We start from the raw sequence: 16,697 nt of genomic DNA, 5'->3' as shown, positions 1-16,697 counted from the left end.
ACGACTGTCTGGTCCCGTAACGTACAGCTAAATGACCGTAGTTTATCCTGACGCGGATTGTCAGCTCAATAGTTATAGTTATTATCAAATTATTTGGACTACTTGTGATCTTAGCAGTAGTAGCGAATTCACCATTTTTTAATAATTTTTCTATATAAATTTGATTAAAAGAAACAAATATTTTTCAGTTACTTTTGAAATATTTATTAATTTCGTAAAGTAAGGGTTAATCAAATTAAACCAAGCAAGCGAACGAGAAAATGTTCGTTCTCAGTTATTGACGTACAAATTAATTTCGTGTTCGTCTGGCAGCATCACGATAACATATGACAATTGTTTATTTGCATTCGCGCGAATTGGATGTGCGATTTTTGTAAACTTATTTAAAATTATTTTTAATAGTTTGTGGTGAAATAATACAATTTAAAAATGATAAAACGTCCACAAAGTGGTGAAACTGAGGAGGACATACTGCGGATGCAAAATGAGTTCTTGTCGCAAAGGGCGAAAAATCCGAAACTGCAGCCGTCGGCGCAGGTTGTTAAAGTGCCAAAAGGTATTTATGGAAAGAATAATTACAAATATTAATTTTTTTATTCATATATATTAAATATTTTTATAATTAGAAACAAAAAAATCATTATTTGTGAGGAGTCGCCAGAAAGCAAGTGAAAAAGCTGCTGATGTCAATACGGACAATAAAACTATAAACGTAGAGCAAGTTTCAACAGTCAACCAAGAAATCTTGGGTGAAATACATGAGAAAATCGTTGGAAATTTGGAAATAAATAATTCAGAGAAGTTCACAGATATAGTGCTTGGTGATATTGTAGAAAAAAAATTCGATGCTCCAATGCTGACTGACATTGTGGAAAATGACGAAAAAGTTGGATTTCCAACTATAAAATTAACAACATTTGAAGTGAGTAATTAAACAATTTAAACTAATTATATATGCTTATAAACCGATTATTTATAATTATAATTCTAGAAACCCTCAAAAAGTGGCAAAAGTATATTTGCAACTGCAGCTTTAAGTAAACAGCAAATTAAGAAAATCGATGCACCGGCGCCCTCTGAAGATGTGTCAACAATTTATGGTAACGAAAGTGTGATAGTCAGCAATTCTACAATTGCAGCGGAAGTGCACAAAGAAAACTTAGATGTTTTAAGTAAAATGAGTAGAGATGATATCTTGGCAGAAAGAGAAAAATTGCTCAATTCTATTGGTAAGTCTTCTCTAAGATTTCCAATTATTATTTATGTTTATTTATATGCTCTTAGATCCCACATTATTGGAATTGTTGAAAAAGCGGCGGCAAGAGAAATCGAATCAGCTTACAAAGAGTATGGCACCTACTACTAACATTAAATCCACTGAGAAGGTTAAAATACCAGAACCTATGGATGTGAACACCGTACTAACACCAACGAATGTGGCATATGAACTATTACAACAAAGTGAAGCCGAAAATTGGGTACATTTCAATGTAGTTGAGACAGATAAACTCAAATGGTTGCGTGATGTTGGCGAAAATACGGCGAATGTGAAACCAGGTGAGCAATTTGAAGCGCGTTTCGATTGGAAGGGTGTGCTACTACCATACGCCGTTGAAAACGTAAAAACTGGAGAAAACACAACAGCGAGTAATGCTCCTGCAAAAGATGATAGAGAACTTTATCTGCATGGAGAAGAGCCACATCGACCTGGCTACACATTGCAGGAACTCTTTCGCTTAGCACGGTATTTCACAGTTTAAAATTAATACATTAGTATTATTTTAATATGAAAATATAATTTCAACACAGCTCCAATATTATGCAACAACGCATATCGGCATTCGGTGCGATTGGTGGTATACTAAGCATATACAATCAAGGCTTTTATGATGGTGTCTTAGAGTTGCCAATTTCGAAAATATTCTTCTTACTACGTCTTGGACTTGATGACAACACGCCAGCTGTGTTGGAGGTTGTGTCTAGAGCGCTAGCTTTTCTCTTTTATAACGAGGCCGATGAGGTACTTATTGTAATCATGCACATCCATTCCAATTGGTAGTAAATATATATTTTATAGACCTTACTGGATTTCATTTTCGACAATCCCGGCTGTCATTGGCAACCAAGTTTGGCAACAGTCGACATGAGCACTGATATTAAAGATCTGAATGCGTTGGAAAATTTACAAAAACAAATGCAACAACTGCAAATGCATGACGAAAGCAATCGTTCCTTGTATCGTAGTGATTTCGAAGACAACGAAAATGAGGAGAGTAAAACTTCCATGAGCGATTTTCAATTGGCGGAAACTAATTTAATTGAATGTCTGTTGCGTACAAATATTCTACAGCGCATTTAGTAAGAGTTGTTTTCGAGAAAATACATTTAATTAACTAATTTATTGCTTTATAGTTTTATTTTGAGCGCCGTCAAGCCGGAAAACAGCACCGTTACATCATGCGTAAAACTACTCATACGCTTGGCGCGCACAAATAAAGAGATCGCTGGGCAAATCGTCGCCAATAACCAGTTGATGCAGTGTATTTTTGAACATTTCTTGCCGGACTTGACAAGCGCTGGTTAGTATTGCTGTATAAAAAAATATATATTTTTTTTTAAATATATATTTTTCTTGCTGTAGAAACCAACTTGTCTACGCCGCAATTTTATAATCAACCTCAATTTTTGTGCCTTAAACTCGTGCGTATTTTAATTACACAAAATCTCGGCATTGCTGTGCGTTTAATGAACATGAAGCTATCGGATATTCTGATCAACTATTTATCGTACCGCAGCGATATTAAAGTAGCTAAATATTTTTATTATTTCATAAATATATACAAATATTTAACTTTATTATATATTATACTGTAGGATGCCATGATTAAAGTGCAAATTGAGTGCTTGCGTATTGTGCGTTGTCTGCTTTTGTTGCGTATTGACGATTCGCTTTACAGGTGAGCTTAATTTTTAATAGTTAATATTAATTATTTAATATTTTTGTTGTTGTTGTATTTATACAACATCACTCCCCGAATGTTACAAACAATATTTTCGATATATATGGATTTGTTTTTATATAACATTCGACTGTTAAAAACGCCGTTTCACAGCCATCAGCGCCACCTATTTTGAAATTTTTGTTTAAATAATATATATATATTTTTTAATTGCTTATAAACTTACTTTGTGTGCCACATGCTGTGTGCAACTGTTCTATAATCGGCACAAAGTCGGGCGGCATTATTTCGATGAGATTATCCAGATGCACAATGTTATCTTCGTCCATCTAAGAATGTATAATAACACGATGCGTCAAAATCGGCTTTTTACCTAACTAATTTTTCCTAGGGGATTGTGTCATAAGTAATAAAAATGCATTCTTCGATTTTCTAAGTTAGATATAATCTAAATCTTCTTCTTAATTCAATGGTGTATGAAACTTATATGATAAATGCCATGAAGAGTCAAAGTTTGATCTTCGAAAAAAATTAAGAATTTTTATATCGAAAAATACTGGACCGCTTATAACGTTCCAGTTTATAACGAAAAGTTTTATATACCACTGTATTAAGAAGAAAATTTAGATTATTCCTAAATTTGAATTTTTAAATAGCTATATGCTGAAATTAATAATAATTTTTTAAAAAGTCCTTTTTTCGAACTTCGAAATCAAATATTTCAAATTTGGAGGCCAACTCCGAAAATCTAAAAATACACTTTTTTACTCATGACTCAATCTTCCGGAAAAAAATTAGTATTGTCGAATACCCAGCCGATTGTTGTACAGTGTAATAACCAATTGCAAATTTATTTTTGAAATTATTCCATTTTAATTGCTAATATTTTAAATTCAATTATTTATTTTATTTAAACTTTTTTATTTTTAGTTTTTTTTAGTTTTATATACTTTTTTATTTATTTTTTATATTTTTTTATTTAATTTTTTTATTTTATTTGTTTTTTTTTTAACTTTTTTTTAATTTTATAAATGTTTTTTTGTTATTTTTTATATTTTTTTATATTATTTTAATTTATTTATTATTTTTTTTCATATATTTTTATTTACTTTTAAATACTTTTTTATATTTTTAAATATTTCATTTCATATATTTTTTTAAATTTATTATGAATTTTATTTTTGTTGTATTAATGCTTTTTTTCAATTTATTTGTTATCATTTTTTTTAATTATTTTTTTATAGTATTCCTTTTATATTTTTTTTTTATTGTTGTGTAATATGTTACCTTTTTTATTTTTTATATATTTTTTAAATTTTTTTATTTCAATTTTATATATATATTTTTTTTTAAATATTTTTTTTATTATTCTATTTTTTATATCTAAAATTTATTTTTCTATTATCTGTCTTACCAAACCAATTTTGTCCAATACACAATGCAAGAAACACTTCAAATTTTGATTGTTGGGCAATTTGCCTGTTGTCCTGGCATCTTTAAACAAATCTATAAAAAAAACATTTTAAAGAAAATTGTCACCACAAAAATATTCAACTACAAACCTTCGGTGGCGCCAGTTTCCTTTAGGCATATATTGGTCAATTTCTTTACACCTGATATCATGTGTTTGGGCACCTCCAGCTATATTCCGGCGGCAAAAATTGAAAAAAAAAAAAACAATTTAAAAATAAAAAAAAAAATTTTTAATGAAGTTACTCACAGCCTCAACTTCTGTCAGCAATTTATATTGATAAATTAGTAATAAGAACACTAGCCGTTTGGCGTTCATCGTGTAGTTGAGAAATTGTAAAGAAATGAAATCCGTAATGTGCGCTTATATACTCCAACAACTCCTAAATAATTGTGTGTTTGCTATTTAATAATTTTGTTGCGTTTTTTCCCCACATGGCAAGCGCAGCAGTTTGGACTCCGCCTTCTATAATATGCTGCAGTGGCATTGCAATTACCTGAAGTTTGAGTTGGGCGGTCCATATTTGTTGCGACAACACGCTTCGGCTTTATTAATGGCAATTAGCAGTGAACCTTCCTGTGCGAAGTCAAATCGTATTTTGAGTGAAACGCTCAATAAATGCTGTTCCGCCTGGTTTTATCGTGCGACACGAAGTGATGTAACGGAGGTAATTGTTTTACATTTTTTGTTAATTTTTTTTTATACTCTCGCAGCAAAGTTTCCAAAAGGAGTATAATAGTTTTGTACACATAACGGTTGTTTGTAAGTCCTAAAACTAAAAGAGTTAGATATAGAGTCATATATACCGTTATAAAGTTATATATCCGAGTAGAGATAAAAGTGAAATTTGTTGCAAAGGATCGTTGTAGGAATGCCCCTTTCATTTGGATGCAATTTTTTTGGGAAAGTGGGTCCCTTACTAATTTTTTGTGTACATACATATATCGTAAACTACTAAAGCTATGTCAACGAAACTCTCAGGAGTCGTTTTCTTCAGGCGCCTTCTTGTACAGATCAAAAATGGAGGAAATCAGACTCTAACCATTTTCACATCCCATACAAAGGTTATGTTGAAAACTATTAAAAATGCCAGAAACCTACCCACCAGAAGCCTTAAATTTCATTATAAAGACGGAACAAAAGAGCTACTTAAAATGGTATTGAAAATTTTAAATGGGCGTGGTTCCGCCCACTTATGAGTCAAAAACCATATCTCCGAAACTACTCGACCAATTTTGACCAATGAAATTCGGTTCATAATATCTTCCTAGCTTCCCAATGATATGTTATGAATATAGTCCAAATCGGTTCACAACTCTGAGTTGATCTGAATCGTTTACTTTACAATATATAAAGTAAGCACTAGTGAAGATATCGGAACAGAATTTGGCACAAATTCTGCATATATAGTGAGGCATCGCACTTCTAAAAATCGTCGAAATCGAACCATAAGTATTCTAGACCCCATATATCGAACACGAGGACCTCAGAGCTTCGAATTAATTTTTTACCGAAAATATAAGTAAGTCTCTCAGATATTTTGAAGAATTTCAGAGGGAATATTTTTCTTCTAATAATATGTCTCCGTGCCAAAAATGGTTAAAATCGAGTCATAACCTCTCCTAGCTCCCATATACCTAATATTAGGGTTTTCAGACATTCAATATGTTAGTCAAATTGTGTGTTATATTTATAAAATTAAATAAATAAATGGCGAGAATATAAAATGTTCGGTACCACCCGGAAATAGATCTTCCTTACTTGATTTTAATTAAAATTATTTAGAAATTAAAATTTTTCTAATATTTTCTAATTACATTTCTTATTAATATTTTGAAAATTTTTTTTTAAACTATTTTTTGCTTTTTTTTCTAATTTTTTTTTTAATTTTTTTAAATTTTTTATTAATATTTTAAATTTAATTTTATTAATTAATTTATTTTTTTTTCAGTTCTCCCAAACCACCCTACTCAGCGCCTGCCTGCATGTGGTCAACTGGCAACTGCAACGCGATGAAGCTACATATTTTCACGAATTTATTACGAAATATTTGCGTGATTTTCTACTTTCCGTATCGTTTACGAAATGTGTGCAGCAATTAATGTATGTACAAAATATAATATATATTATCATTTCATTAACTAATTAACGTAAATACACACTATTTCGTCGAAATAGCACCTCCTCGGTAATACTGCGCAAGTCAGGCGATCGCCGTTATATGCACACGCCGTTACCTAATGTGGGCGCCGTGTTGACGCATGAGGATGGCCCACAATTAATTATACCGCAAGCGTATAGCGTTTTTTTGCTCAACACCCTGTGGTCTCACATCGAGTTGCAAATGCGTCGAAGTCAAAATGTAGCGCACAAACAACTGTTAGATGCTTTAATGACGCCTCAAATAGCGGAGACTTTTGTGCAATATCTCACATTGCTCTCCAATAATTTGAATCATTATCTATGCAGTAATTTCTATGCGAAAATCGAAGTCTCATTCGTTTATAAGCTGCTGGGCTGCGGAGATTTGCTAAAGCACTTCAACTCCTCGCAAATACTGCAATTGGTCTATAATTATTTGTGCTGTCTCGGCGCGGAGCATATACTCGAGATAGAGCAACTTTTCGAACGCATAATATTCAATACGCAGTATTTAAATGTGTCCGAGGCGGCGTTAAACAAATGGAAGGAGGTTTTTGTCAGCTTGGCGCAGACGCACTACATTGTTGTGGTGAGTTTTGTTGCGTTTCAAACATTTTTTCTCAAGCAAAAATAATTTCTTTACTCTCTCAGGAACCCTCGAATTTAAGCTTAACGAAGTCATCACACACGAATGCTATTTTAACACGTGATTGGCCTTACTTTTTCTTCAAAATCATATTACAAAACTTTATTGATAATGCGCCACACAAAATAACGGTGGATTGCTCTGGTAAGTTATAATTATTTATTTGTCATATCTGACCTTTAACGGTTATTTTATTTTTATATCAACTATTCTCATATTTTTAGAACGTGATATCTTGGAAATGACCCTAACACTCGTCACCGAATTGGAGGATTCAAGCTCAGATTTGAAAATTGTAACGCCTACGGAAGAGCTTATGTATGCTATGACTGCCTTTATGGGACCCGAAAGTGAATTTCTGAATGAGGAAATACATCCCTTGCTGCGTAAACATTTGTTGCGGTTTTATGATAAATATCAGGATTATACTTTCGATTTGGATAAGGCTGTTATAGGTAAGGATTCAATTTAGATATATTTTTGGACCCACATTCTTTTCCGATTTTTCAAAATTACTTGGAGAATGTTTTCTTCCACTACAACAACAACATCTCCAGTTGATCTTTCATAACTTGAAGTTCTACATAACTCGAGCTCTTGAATTGCCAATAGAAGTCAAATTTCATTTAAATTACCTTCTATAACTAGAAAGTCTCTCTAACTCGAAGTTTTTTTGTGGGTTATGGTGATTCGAGTTAGGAAAGTTCAATTGTATATATATAGATACTATATTAGTAGAGTCCTGCTGGGAAAAAAGGTAGCTAAGGCCTTTTTAAGCTGCTTCAGAAGCCATAAATACACTTTCCTAAAAATAAAAATACATCCCTGTTATTATTATGTATTAATTTTATTCATTTCATTTCTTACAGGCAAATGCAAATTCGAAAGCTTATACTCCTTATTCGTCGATCACTACCAAGCCACCAGCTACGGTGATGAATTATTCGGTTCCTTAGTACTAGTGCCAATGGCACAGAAATACGACAGCAAGTGGCGTCGACGTATGTGGTCGGATTATGCGCCCGCCTTGTGTTATCTGAATTGTGATGAAGCGCTGGTAAGTGCTTGGCTCCCTTAATAGTGTCTAAAATACTTCAACTGTTATTTACTTGCAGCTTATTAATGGCTTGAGCGCGTATTTGGAGCCGGTTGAGGTGGATGAATCTTTAATAAAAGCCTATGCACTCGCATTGAGTACGAAGGATGTGCGTGTTGGCACTATACCATATAAAATTGCAAAATACCATCTGGAACATTTTAAAAAGATTCCGGAAAATTAAAAAAATCAATATTTTTACTAAATATATACACTAAAGTGTTATAAAAGTGATGTTTAAACAAATTTTTTATTACAATCAGCAATGTGAAAATTTGCAAGAAAAAATCATCAATCATAATCATTATCATATCATACATAAAACTGGTTTAAAAGACAAGCAACACCAACAAATGAATTCTCGAATATACTTCAAAGTGTCCTAAAGCATATATAGAAGAAGAAGAAGACACAAGTTGTTTACACAATTTCAATGATTTAACATTTGCAAGCCTAGCTATAAACATAATTATCAAAATTACTTCAATACCAAGATCAAGCAAAAACTTTTTTGATTCTTCAACGTTCATGTTTCAATACTCAGCAGAATCTAATTATCATTACTACAATCAAAATTTCCTCTCACCAAGTTTCGTTTCAAAATTCTTCAAAGGTATGTAAGTCATTATTGAATTCTAAAACGCAGTATTTAAATTCAACTTGACATTTATAAAATGTCAATGTAAAAACAAAAAACTACACGGAAAGAAAAAGCTTTTCTTTATTACACTTAATTCAATTGAAGCTTGACACTTAGAGACACACACACAAACACACATGCATGTCTAACAAATATTTTTAATTACACTTTGAGTTCTCATGTGTAACTTTTAAATGCACCCGCTGATTGTACGAATATGTAAGAAAATTTAATTATAGCGTTGGCGTGGCAGGCGAGTCTGTGAAATTATCGCCGTTTTTGGTTTTTTCTCTTTTTGGTTTATTGACATATCGTTGCATTGCAATTGACATTAATTAACCCCAAAATTATAGTTTTAGCTTAAAATAGCATTACTATTGAGATCAGTGTGTGTGCGTGTATGATAAATTACCCACCCTTTCTAATACAAAGACACGATAAGCTTTGAAGTATTTTTTTTCGTGTATTTTTTTGATGAAATTTGTCTAAAAATAAATTATTTTTGGAAATTTAAAACTTACTAAAATCTAAATTTCGACTAGTAACATTTTGAAGAACTCTAAAATACTAGTTGTTGTTGTTGTAGAAGACTTAAATATGTATATAGCTCAAGGTAGTCACAATTCCATAATCATCTTAAAATAAGAACTCTATCTCGACTGTTTACAGTTTACTGTAAATATTATATAAACAAGTAAGGAAAGGCTAAGTTCGGGTTGCACCCGAACTTTTTATACTCTCGCAATTTATTGCTATATTTTTATTATGAAAACACACAATTTGACCCATATATTCGGCATAAATATATTTCACATATTAACCGATTTATAAGCTATTAATTAATTAGGTATTCTCGTATATTCATATATAAGGGAAGTTATTTCCCGATTTTAACCTTTTCTCTGAAATTTAGTGATTCTGACGTTTTTCGTTAGTTAGTTAACCCACTTTTCGTAATTTTCAACCTAACCTTTGTATGGGAGGTGGGCGTGGTTATTATCCGATTTCAACTATTTTCATGGTGTGTGGTAGGGTACGTAGGAGAACCGACAGCAGAAAGTTTGGTTTATATAGCTTTATTGGTTTGCGAGATACATACAAATAACCGATTTGGGGGCGGGGCCACGCCCACTTCCCCAAAAAAATTACATCCAAATACGCCCCTTCCTAGTGCGATCCCTTATTCCAAATTTTACTTTTATAACTTTATTTATGGCTTAGTTATGACCCTTTATATGTTTTTGGTTTTCCCCAATTTGTGGGCATGGCAATGGTCCTATTTTTCCCTTTTTCGAAAGCAACCTCCTCAGGGTACCAAGGAATACGTGTTCCAAGTTTCGTTAAGATATCTCAATTTTTACTCAAGTTATCCGTTGCACGGACAGACGGACGGACAGACAGACATTCGGATTTTAACTCGTCTCGTCACCCTGATCATTTTGATATATATAACCCTATATCTAACTCGTTTAGTTTTATGACTTACAAACAACCGTTATGTGAACAAAACTATAATACTCTCTTAGCAACTTTTGTTGCGAGAGTATAAAAAGAACTATGTATATGAATAATAACACTATACGACAAAATCAACTCTTTTTCTGGGTTTGGACCCAACTAATTTTGGATCATAAGTAAAAAAAATTGATTCTCCGAATTTCGAAATGAGCCTCAAAAATCAAAATATTTGGTTTCGAAGTTCGAAAAAAGTTTTTTTTTTTAATTATTATTAACTACAGGTTACTATAGAATCTAAAAAATTGATATAATATATAATTTCTCTTAATTCAATGGTGTATAAAACTTTTCGGTAAAGCTTTTATGACAGATGCTATGAGAGTTCAAAATTTGATCTTAAAAAAAAAAATAATAAAATGATATTTCGAAAAATACTGGACCCCTTATAACATCTGTCATTTATTTTGGAAGGTGTGGTCCATATATTAACTCAGACTAACCATGTTGTGAACAATTTCCAAAAACGTTCGTAATTTTATTTAGAAATACCAATTGTTCTAACTCTCTGATTTCATGTTATCCAATCGCTTTGAAAAGCTCCATACGTTGGTCTAAGATCCGTTACACCCCTGAGACATGAGGTAAACAACTTTTAAAACATCAAAAAATCGTCACTGTTGGCAGAAAATCGTCTAAAATTCTTATCAATCGATTACACATAATACAAAGTTTAGAATTCCTCCAAAATTAGTCACCGTTGGTCAAATATGTTTGCTTCCACATCTCGCTACTATCGATCTATATTTGTGTCTTTTTGTCATGAAGTCAAAATATGCTCAAAGGAATTTCATCTGATTAGTCATTCAATTATTTTCAATATGAAAGTCATATCTTCGCACCATATCACTTTGTTTTCGTTGCTTCTTGGACTAATGCTACAAAAGCTTTAGGAAGAATTCGTTATAATTATGTATCTTATAATATCATCATTTATGCTCTCCCATTCTGCTTGTTGAGTGCGGAAATGAAGTGAAATATTGGTCCAAATGGAACTAGTCCACCGCTAACTAAGAGTTATTACAAGCGACTATAGGGTTTATATAAAAAAAGTTATATGTATAAGAGTATATGCAGAAATGAGTTGATGCACGCATTCTCTCACACCAAAAAAGTGGAAATTACAAAGCTTCGTGTGTTATTCTCTATTTTGGTGAGTCAAAAAATTCACGTGTGATAAGTACCCACTCGGAAATGTGTTTCATTGGGTGGTTAATATAATATTTTTATTATTATTTGATATTATTTATTACATTTGATATTAATTTAAATATTTTCTAAAAAATATATTTTGACTCATTGGCAATTTCAGCTCACAAACCACCAAATGGCATTTCCAAACGCACAGTATGCTCAGTTATAAGAAACAGTAAAATCTAGCATTGACCTTATAAAGCTTGCCCAAATGCAGACAACTAGTTCTTGCATATCGGTAGTTAATTTGTAAGCTAACAATACTCACAATAGTAAGCTAGCTTAATGCAATGACTTCTATGGAAATGTTAGTTGTTACTTTGTAATGTGCATATATACATAGGTGAATATATACTGGTACATATGTATATATAACTATTTATGTACATTGTGTGTACATGTACTAACGTTGTATGATTCACATTCATTCATTACAGATTCTAAGCTTGTTTGGTTCTCCATCATTTAATTGCTTAACACCTGAAAAGCCGAGTTTGCTTTTCCGGCGCATTCAAATGTAAATCTAATGCACTCTTTGTGTGCTTTTCGTTGAATTGAAGGAATTATTTGCATATACATACATATAACTTTTGGTAAATATAAATCTACATTAAGTGTGTTATTTGAAAAAAAAAATACTTTTTGTACTGATAACGGGTGCTTTTTTAGACGTATCGATTTCAATAAGGCAATCATTTTAATGGCCATAACTTCAATGGTTAGGATTTTAAATCGACACTAAAATATTTTTCACAAAACTAAAGGATCTCATGTGAGTAGTCTTATTAAATATCCTCTTGAATCTCCATCTTCAGTGAAGATAATTCACTATGACAATTCTCTCAAGTTGATCACTTAGTGAAAGAGAACAAGTTTGTGTTTTTTTCATTTGATTGATGTCAAAGGTCACGAAATTTTAAAATGACTGTCATACTGTCACTCGAATCATTTATCTGTATGCAGTGGAAAAAAGTTATTGGAACTGAGCTATTGTCAATTGAGTGTCATTTAATTTGACATAATGGTTTAGTATGAAACCTACCCAGTTGATATATGATACATAGAATTTGTGAAATTTATTTTATTTCAGAATATGTAATCCAAATTTTAACTCGGTCTAACCATCTGTAAACAATTTTCTAAGCCGTTCGTATTTTATATTGTTTTTAAAAATTATATGGTCGAATAATCAAAATATCAGGTCTATCTTCATAACTAACTTCAAAAGCCATTGTCTCATGGCAACTAGATATCATAAATAATACCAAACTGAACAAACTTCAACCTAATTCTCTATTTAGAATATTGAACGCTAATAATGATAATTGCATTTACTTGTAGTTTTCATGCGACAAGTCAGTGCCCCTAACTGTAAAAAATGCAGTAATTGGAAGAGACACCTTTGCATATTAAGTCGGGCTTTTGTTTTCAGATCAACTTCAAATGCTTCTAAATATGTCTGTATAAAGACATACAAACATATGAGCACCACGTTCACACTAGCTCGAAAATATCACATTTATTACACTCTCTGCAAAAAGTTTTCGTTTTTATTCGGTTAAAACAGTAGTCTGCTTTACAGGCTTCAAAAAGTCGATTTTTTTTTTGTTTTGTTTTAAATCTCTTCCAAAACTATCCAAGAATATGTCTTTAAAATTCCAGAGGCCAATTCGACATACATATTTTCGAATATCGATTGAGATTTTTTTATTACGTCTACAACTTTGCTTCCGCCGTTTTTTTGTAAATTTAAGGTTTTTTCACTTAGGACAGCCTCATCGTACGTATCCGAAAGCATTGAGCTTCAGACGCACTTTTCTTGGAATTAAAAAAGAAAATCAAAATTTCCCGCAAATGTCGAGAATTCGGCTCAAAAAGTGACATTTTCAGTTGAGAATAAGTTTGGGATGCAAACAGATCTCTACAAATATCTTGTTGGGTTTATGTTGACATAAATGGCCAAGATCGATATAAAACGATTTAATCGATTTAATCGACCAGTGCTTGACCCTAGAGACATCTATTGGAAAACGGCGGAAGCAAAAACATTAAAAGACACTAACTAATTTGAGATTTCAGGTTTTTCCGATATTCACTTAAGCCATTGTATCTTTAGAAGAACAATAGTAATTCAAGAGAGCCTGCATATAACAGTAAGGATTTATTCATTAACTACATTTTAGAGTTACCTACAACTACAGAATAATGCGAACCGATGTCTTTTGAAAGAACTTTGATATCAGCGGAAATTTCAAATAATATTCACACCATGGCGCCATGGAGTCATATTCTAACTGAACGAATGGAATATATTTGGCAAACAAGATTGAGTGATTTGAACCAACTGCAAGTTTTCACGCGATTTTTTGGTGGAATAGGCGTGATATTAGAGGCCAACCAATTCGACGTGTAAGCTCCAAGAGCTGTGAGAGACTCTCGATCGGTATTCAAAAATTCGACAGATTTTCGTACTCATTGAAAAAAATTTAGATTTCTCTTCACTTAAAGCACAACCAACCACCCTAGTACTCATATTATTAGCCAGTTGCAAAATATCACTTTATTCATTTATTTTTTTCTTCACCAAACGTTGAAAGTACCACCCTAATGTTAAGGTAGCGAAGATCGGCCTTGGCAACACACTACAAGTGTATGAGTGAAAATGCAAGAATAGTGTTGTGACTGATGATTGTTGTTGTTGTTGTTGTACCTACCCCATGAAATCGTGCAGCGACACACTCCGAACACGATCTTATAGCGAGTACACATGCATGATATATGTATGTATGTATGTGTGCACGTGCATGCGCCTAAATAGGTAGTGCGCTCCGATATGTCGCTTTCGAAGGTATACAACAGACATTTGTAGATATGTAAATGCTTGAAATGAGTTTTTTGTATGTATGTATGTATGTATTGGCTTCCAAGTACACATTCTGCTTAGCATAACAAACGCAGCTTCGTAGCTATGTCACTGTCACTTAACTACTCAATGAGCTTGTCGTCGTCTGCTTGCATTTCAGGTTGCACTGATCGCGCGTCTCAGCGCCAGCAAATGTTCTTTACGATAAAGCGGTAACTCGTATGCCACCATACCGCTTTATGTGTGTTGGTATCTGTTTGTATGTGTATGTGTGTGTATGTGGCTGCTTAAAAATTGCCTCTGTGTGGAACGAGTAATTGTTTCAAGCAAACGAGCGGGAACTCGTTAAAATAGTTATAGTATTTTATGGTCTCAGAGTCGTTGTCTTTTCCAGTCTTCGAGTGGCTCTTAATGAGTGTAGTCTTCTTGTGCGGAAAAATTCGAAAATTTCGAAAATCAACAAATTTCTTTTGGTCAAAGTAAACAAACACAAAAACAACATAGTGGAATTAGTGGAAATTTATGAAACGAAAATGAAGCAGTCAAACTGTTAAAAAATACAAATAATTAATTTCGAGCGCCAAAAAAATGTAAATATTAAATTAAAATAAATAGAATTGTAATGCGAAATATAAGAAAATTATATATATTTACATATATGAGTAGATATGCAGCTGTGTTCGCGCTAAGCTTCAGTTACAAACCAAAGTTACACAAGCCACTAATATTATTATGACTTTTTTCTAATGGCAATTGCAAGTAAATAATATAAACAAAAAAATATTCACGCGATCAGACAGTGTTTTATTAGCTTGATATCACGTTTTATTGTCGTAATCGCATGTAAATGGTTTTTCTTGTTTTTTTTTTTGTTGTGGTTTCGCTTGTGTTGTGTGTGTGCGCGTGTCCTGGCTGACATCCGCTTTTGGTGGTGACGTTTACACTCTTGTGAGAATTGATATGTGAATATGTGTGCGTGCTTGTGGCTGTGTGTTTGCGTATACCGAAAGATTTAACACAGTGGAAAAATTATTAATTTCTATTTAAAAATATTTCTTATCCTTTTTCACTGTTTAAATGAAAATAAAAAGTGATCATGCTTAGCAGAAAAATATTGATAAGCCTAATCGTGTAAAATACTGATTAAAAAATAATTGTTTTGATTTAAAAAAATTAAAAAAGTATTTTTACGGTATAAATCGCCATACAGAAAATACCGTTAAATTTATCAAAGAATTCTTTAAAAATTAAACAAAGAAAATATTAAAATTATTGAATTAAAAAAATGCGATTTTATATCAAATTATTTTTTTTTACACTTATACAAAAAATGATAGAACAAAAGTTATTGTTTATAATAAAGTAAATAATTAAAAAAAAATGTTTGAAAGGAAATATAGGACTTTAAAATATTCGAAATGTGGCTTTTGCATACAAACTACTAAAACTCCGAACTACCAAAGAAATAAATATGTTTTTTTTTTGAAGTAAAATAAATTCTTAACAATAAAAAATATGAAATTTTTAGAGTATGTTTTTTTTTAATTTTGTAAATACATTTTTATATTTAAAATTGTTTACGTTAAAAAAAAAATAATAAATTTAAAGATTTTAAATATATGAGATTTTCAAAAAATAATTAAAGCTTAACATTTAAAGAGCAATAAACAAAACAAAGAAAACAAAAAAATTAAAAATCATACAGTACATTTTATTAAACTAATAATAATTACATTTTTTTGAATTTAAAAACATAAAAAAATATTATTAGGTCTACAACTTTGCTTCCGCGGCTTTTTTTTTGTAAATATAAGTTTTTTTTTGTATAAAAACGGTTAAAAATGTCGATGAGCCTCAGTCGCACTGTTCTTGGAATTAAAAAAGAAAAGCAAAATTTCCCACAAATGTCCAAGATCGATATAAAACGATTTAATCGACCAGTGCTTGACCCCTGAGACATATATTGGAAAACGGCGGAAGCAAAGTTGTATAGTTTTCAGTGAAAAACAGTTAATTTAATAAAAATAAAAATAATTAAATAATAAAATAGCTCTTAATTGGCAAACATCAATAAACAGTCCAACAAATAATTTAAAAAGGATTTTCATTACAAGTAAATAAAATAAATAATAAAATTAAATTTTTTAAATATAAAAGCTTATAAATATTT

General features: G+C 31.6%; 3 protein-coding genes across 4 annotated transcripts in view; 2 read left to right on the top strand and 1 right to left on the bottom strand.

The window, feature by feature from the left end:
* Positions 1–292: 292 nt before the first annotated feature.
* Positions 293–8,895, top strand: LOC105210510 (RNA polymerase II-associated protein 1). Its single transcript, XM_054230340.1, has 16 exons — positions 293–556; positions 627–922; positions 992–1,229; positions 1,285–1,744; positions 1,810–2,020; positions 2,078–2,358; positions 2,413–2,579; positions 2,642–2,805; positions 2,875–2,957; positions 4,879–5,098; positions 6,383–6,534; positions 6,610–7,162; positions 7,225–7,363; positions 7,444–7,674; positions 8,089–8,276; positions 8,335–8,895. Exons 1-16 carry the CDS (start codon positions 430–432, stop codon positions 8,497–8,499), a joined length of 3,675 nt encoding a protein of 1,224 aa, XP_054086315.1. The 5' UTR covers positions 293–429; the 3' UTR covers positions 8,500–8,895.
* Positions 2,801–4,841, bottom strand: LOC114803739 (general odorant-binding protein 69a). The gene is made up of 5 exons (XM_054230344.1): positions 4,681–4,841; positions 4,523–4,601; positions 4,375–4,466; positions 3,187–3,289; positions 2,801–3,126 (listed from the first exon to the last, which is right to left on the bottom strand). The coding sequence occupies exons 1-5, from the start codon at positions 4,747–4,749 to the stop codon at positions 3,026–3,028; spliced, it is 444 nt and encodes a 147-aa protein (XP_054086319.1). The 5' UTR covers positions 4,750–4,841; the 3' UTR covers positions 2,801–3,025.
* A 6,016-nt stretch (positions 8,896–14,911) lies between the features above and the next one.
* LOC105210422 (bumetanide-sensitive sodium-(potassium)-chloride cotransporter) overlaps positions 14,912–16,697 on the top strand; it is a 29,080-nt gene continuing 27,294 nt past the window's right edge. For both annotated transcript variants that reach the window (XM_011181369.3, XM_011181364.3), the window contains exon 1: positions 14,912–15,117. The gene's annotated coding sequence lies outside the window, so the exon portion shown is untranslated. The remainder of the gene's footprint in view (positions 15,118–16,697) is intronic.

This window comes from Zeugodacus cucurbitae, chromosome 4 (genome assembly GCF_028554725.1).
Source record: "Zeugodacus cucurbitae isolate PBARC_wt_2022May chromosome 4, idZeuCucr1.2, whole genome shotgun sequence".
In the NCBI taxonomy this organism is placed as follows: Eukaryota; Metazoa; Arthropoda; class Insecta; order Diptera; family Tephritidae; genus Zeugodacus; species Zeugodacus cucurbitae.
The sequence above is the reverse complement of the archived record's forward strand: the minus strand, read 5'-3'. Positions and strand labels throughout refer to the sequence as shown.

Coding starts and splice junctions, on each gene's coding strand:
- LOC105210510 (XM_054230340.1), top strand. CDS start 430: ATGATAAAACGTCCACAAAGTGGTGAAACTGAGGAGGACATACTGCGG. Junction 6,535..6,609: donor AAATGTGTGCAGCAATTAAT/GTATGTACAAAA, acceptor TCGTCGAAATAG/CACCTCCTCGGTAATACTGC. Junction 7,163..7,224: donor AGACGCACTACATTGTTGTG/GTGAGTTTTGTT, acceptor TTACTCTCTCAG/GAACCCTCGAATTTAAGCTT.
- LOC114803739 (XM_054230344.1), bottom strand. CDS start 4,749: ATGAACGCCAAACGGCTAGTGTTCTTATTACTAATTTATCAATATAAA. Junction 4,467..4,522: donor GGAAACTGGCGCCACCGAAG/GTTTGTAGTTGA, acceptor TTTTTTTTATAG/ATTTGTTTAAAGATGCCAGG. Junction 3,290..4,374: donor TATTGGACAAAATTGGTTTG/GTAAGACAGATA, acceptor ATACATTCTTAG/ATGGACGAAGATAACATTGT.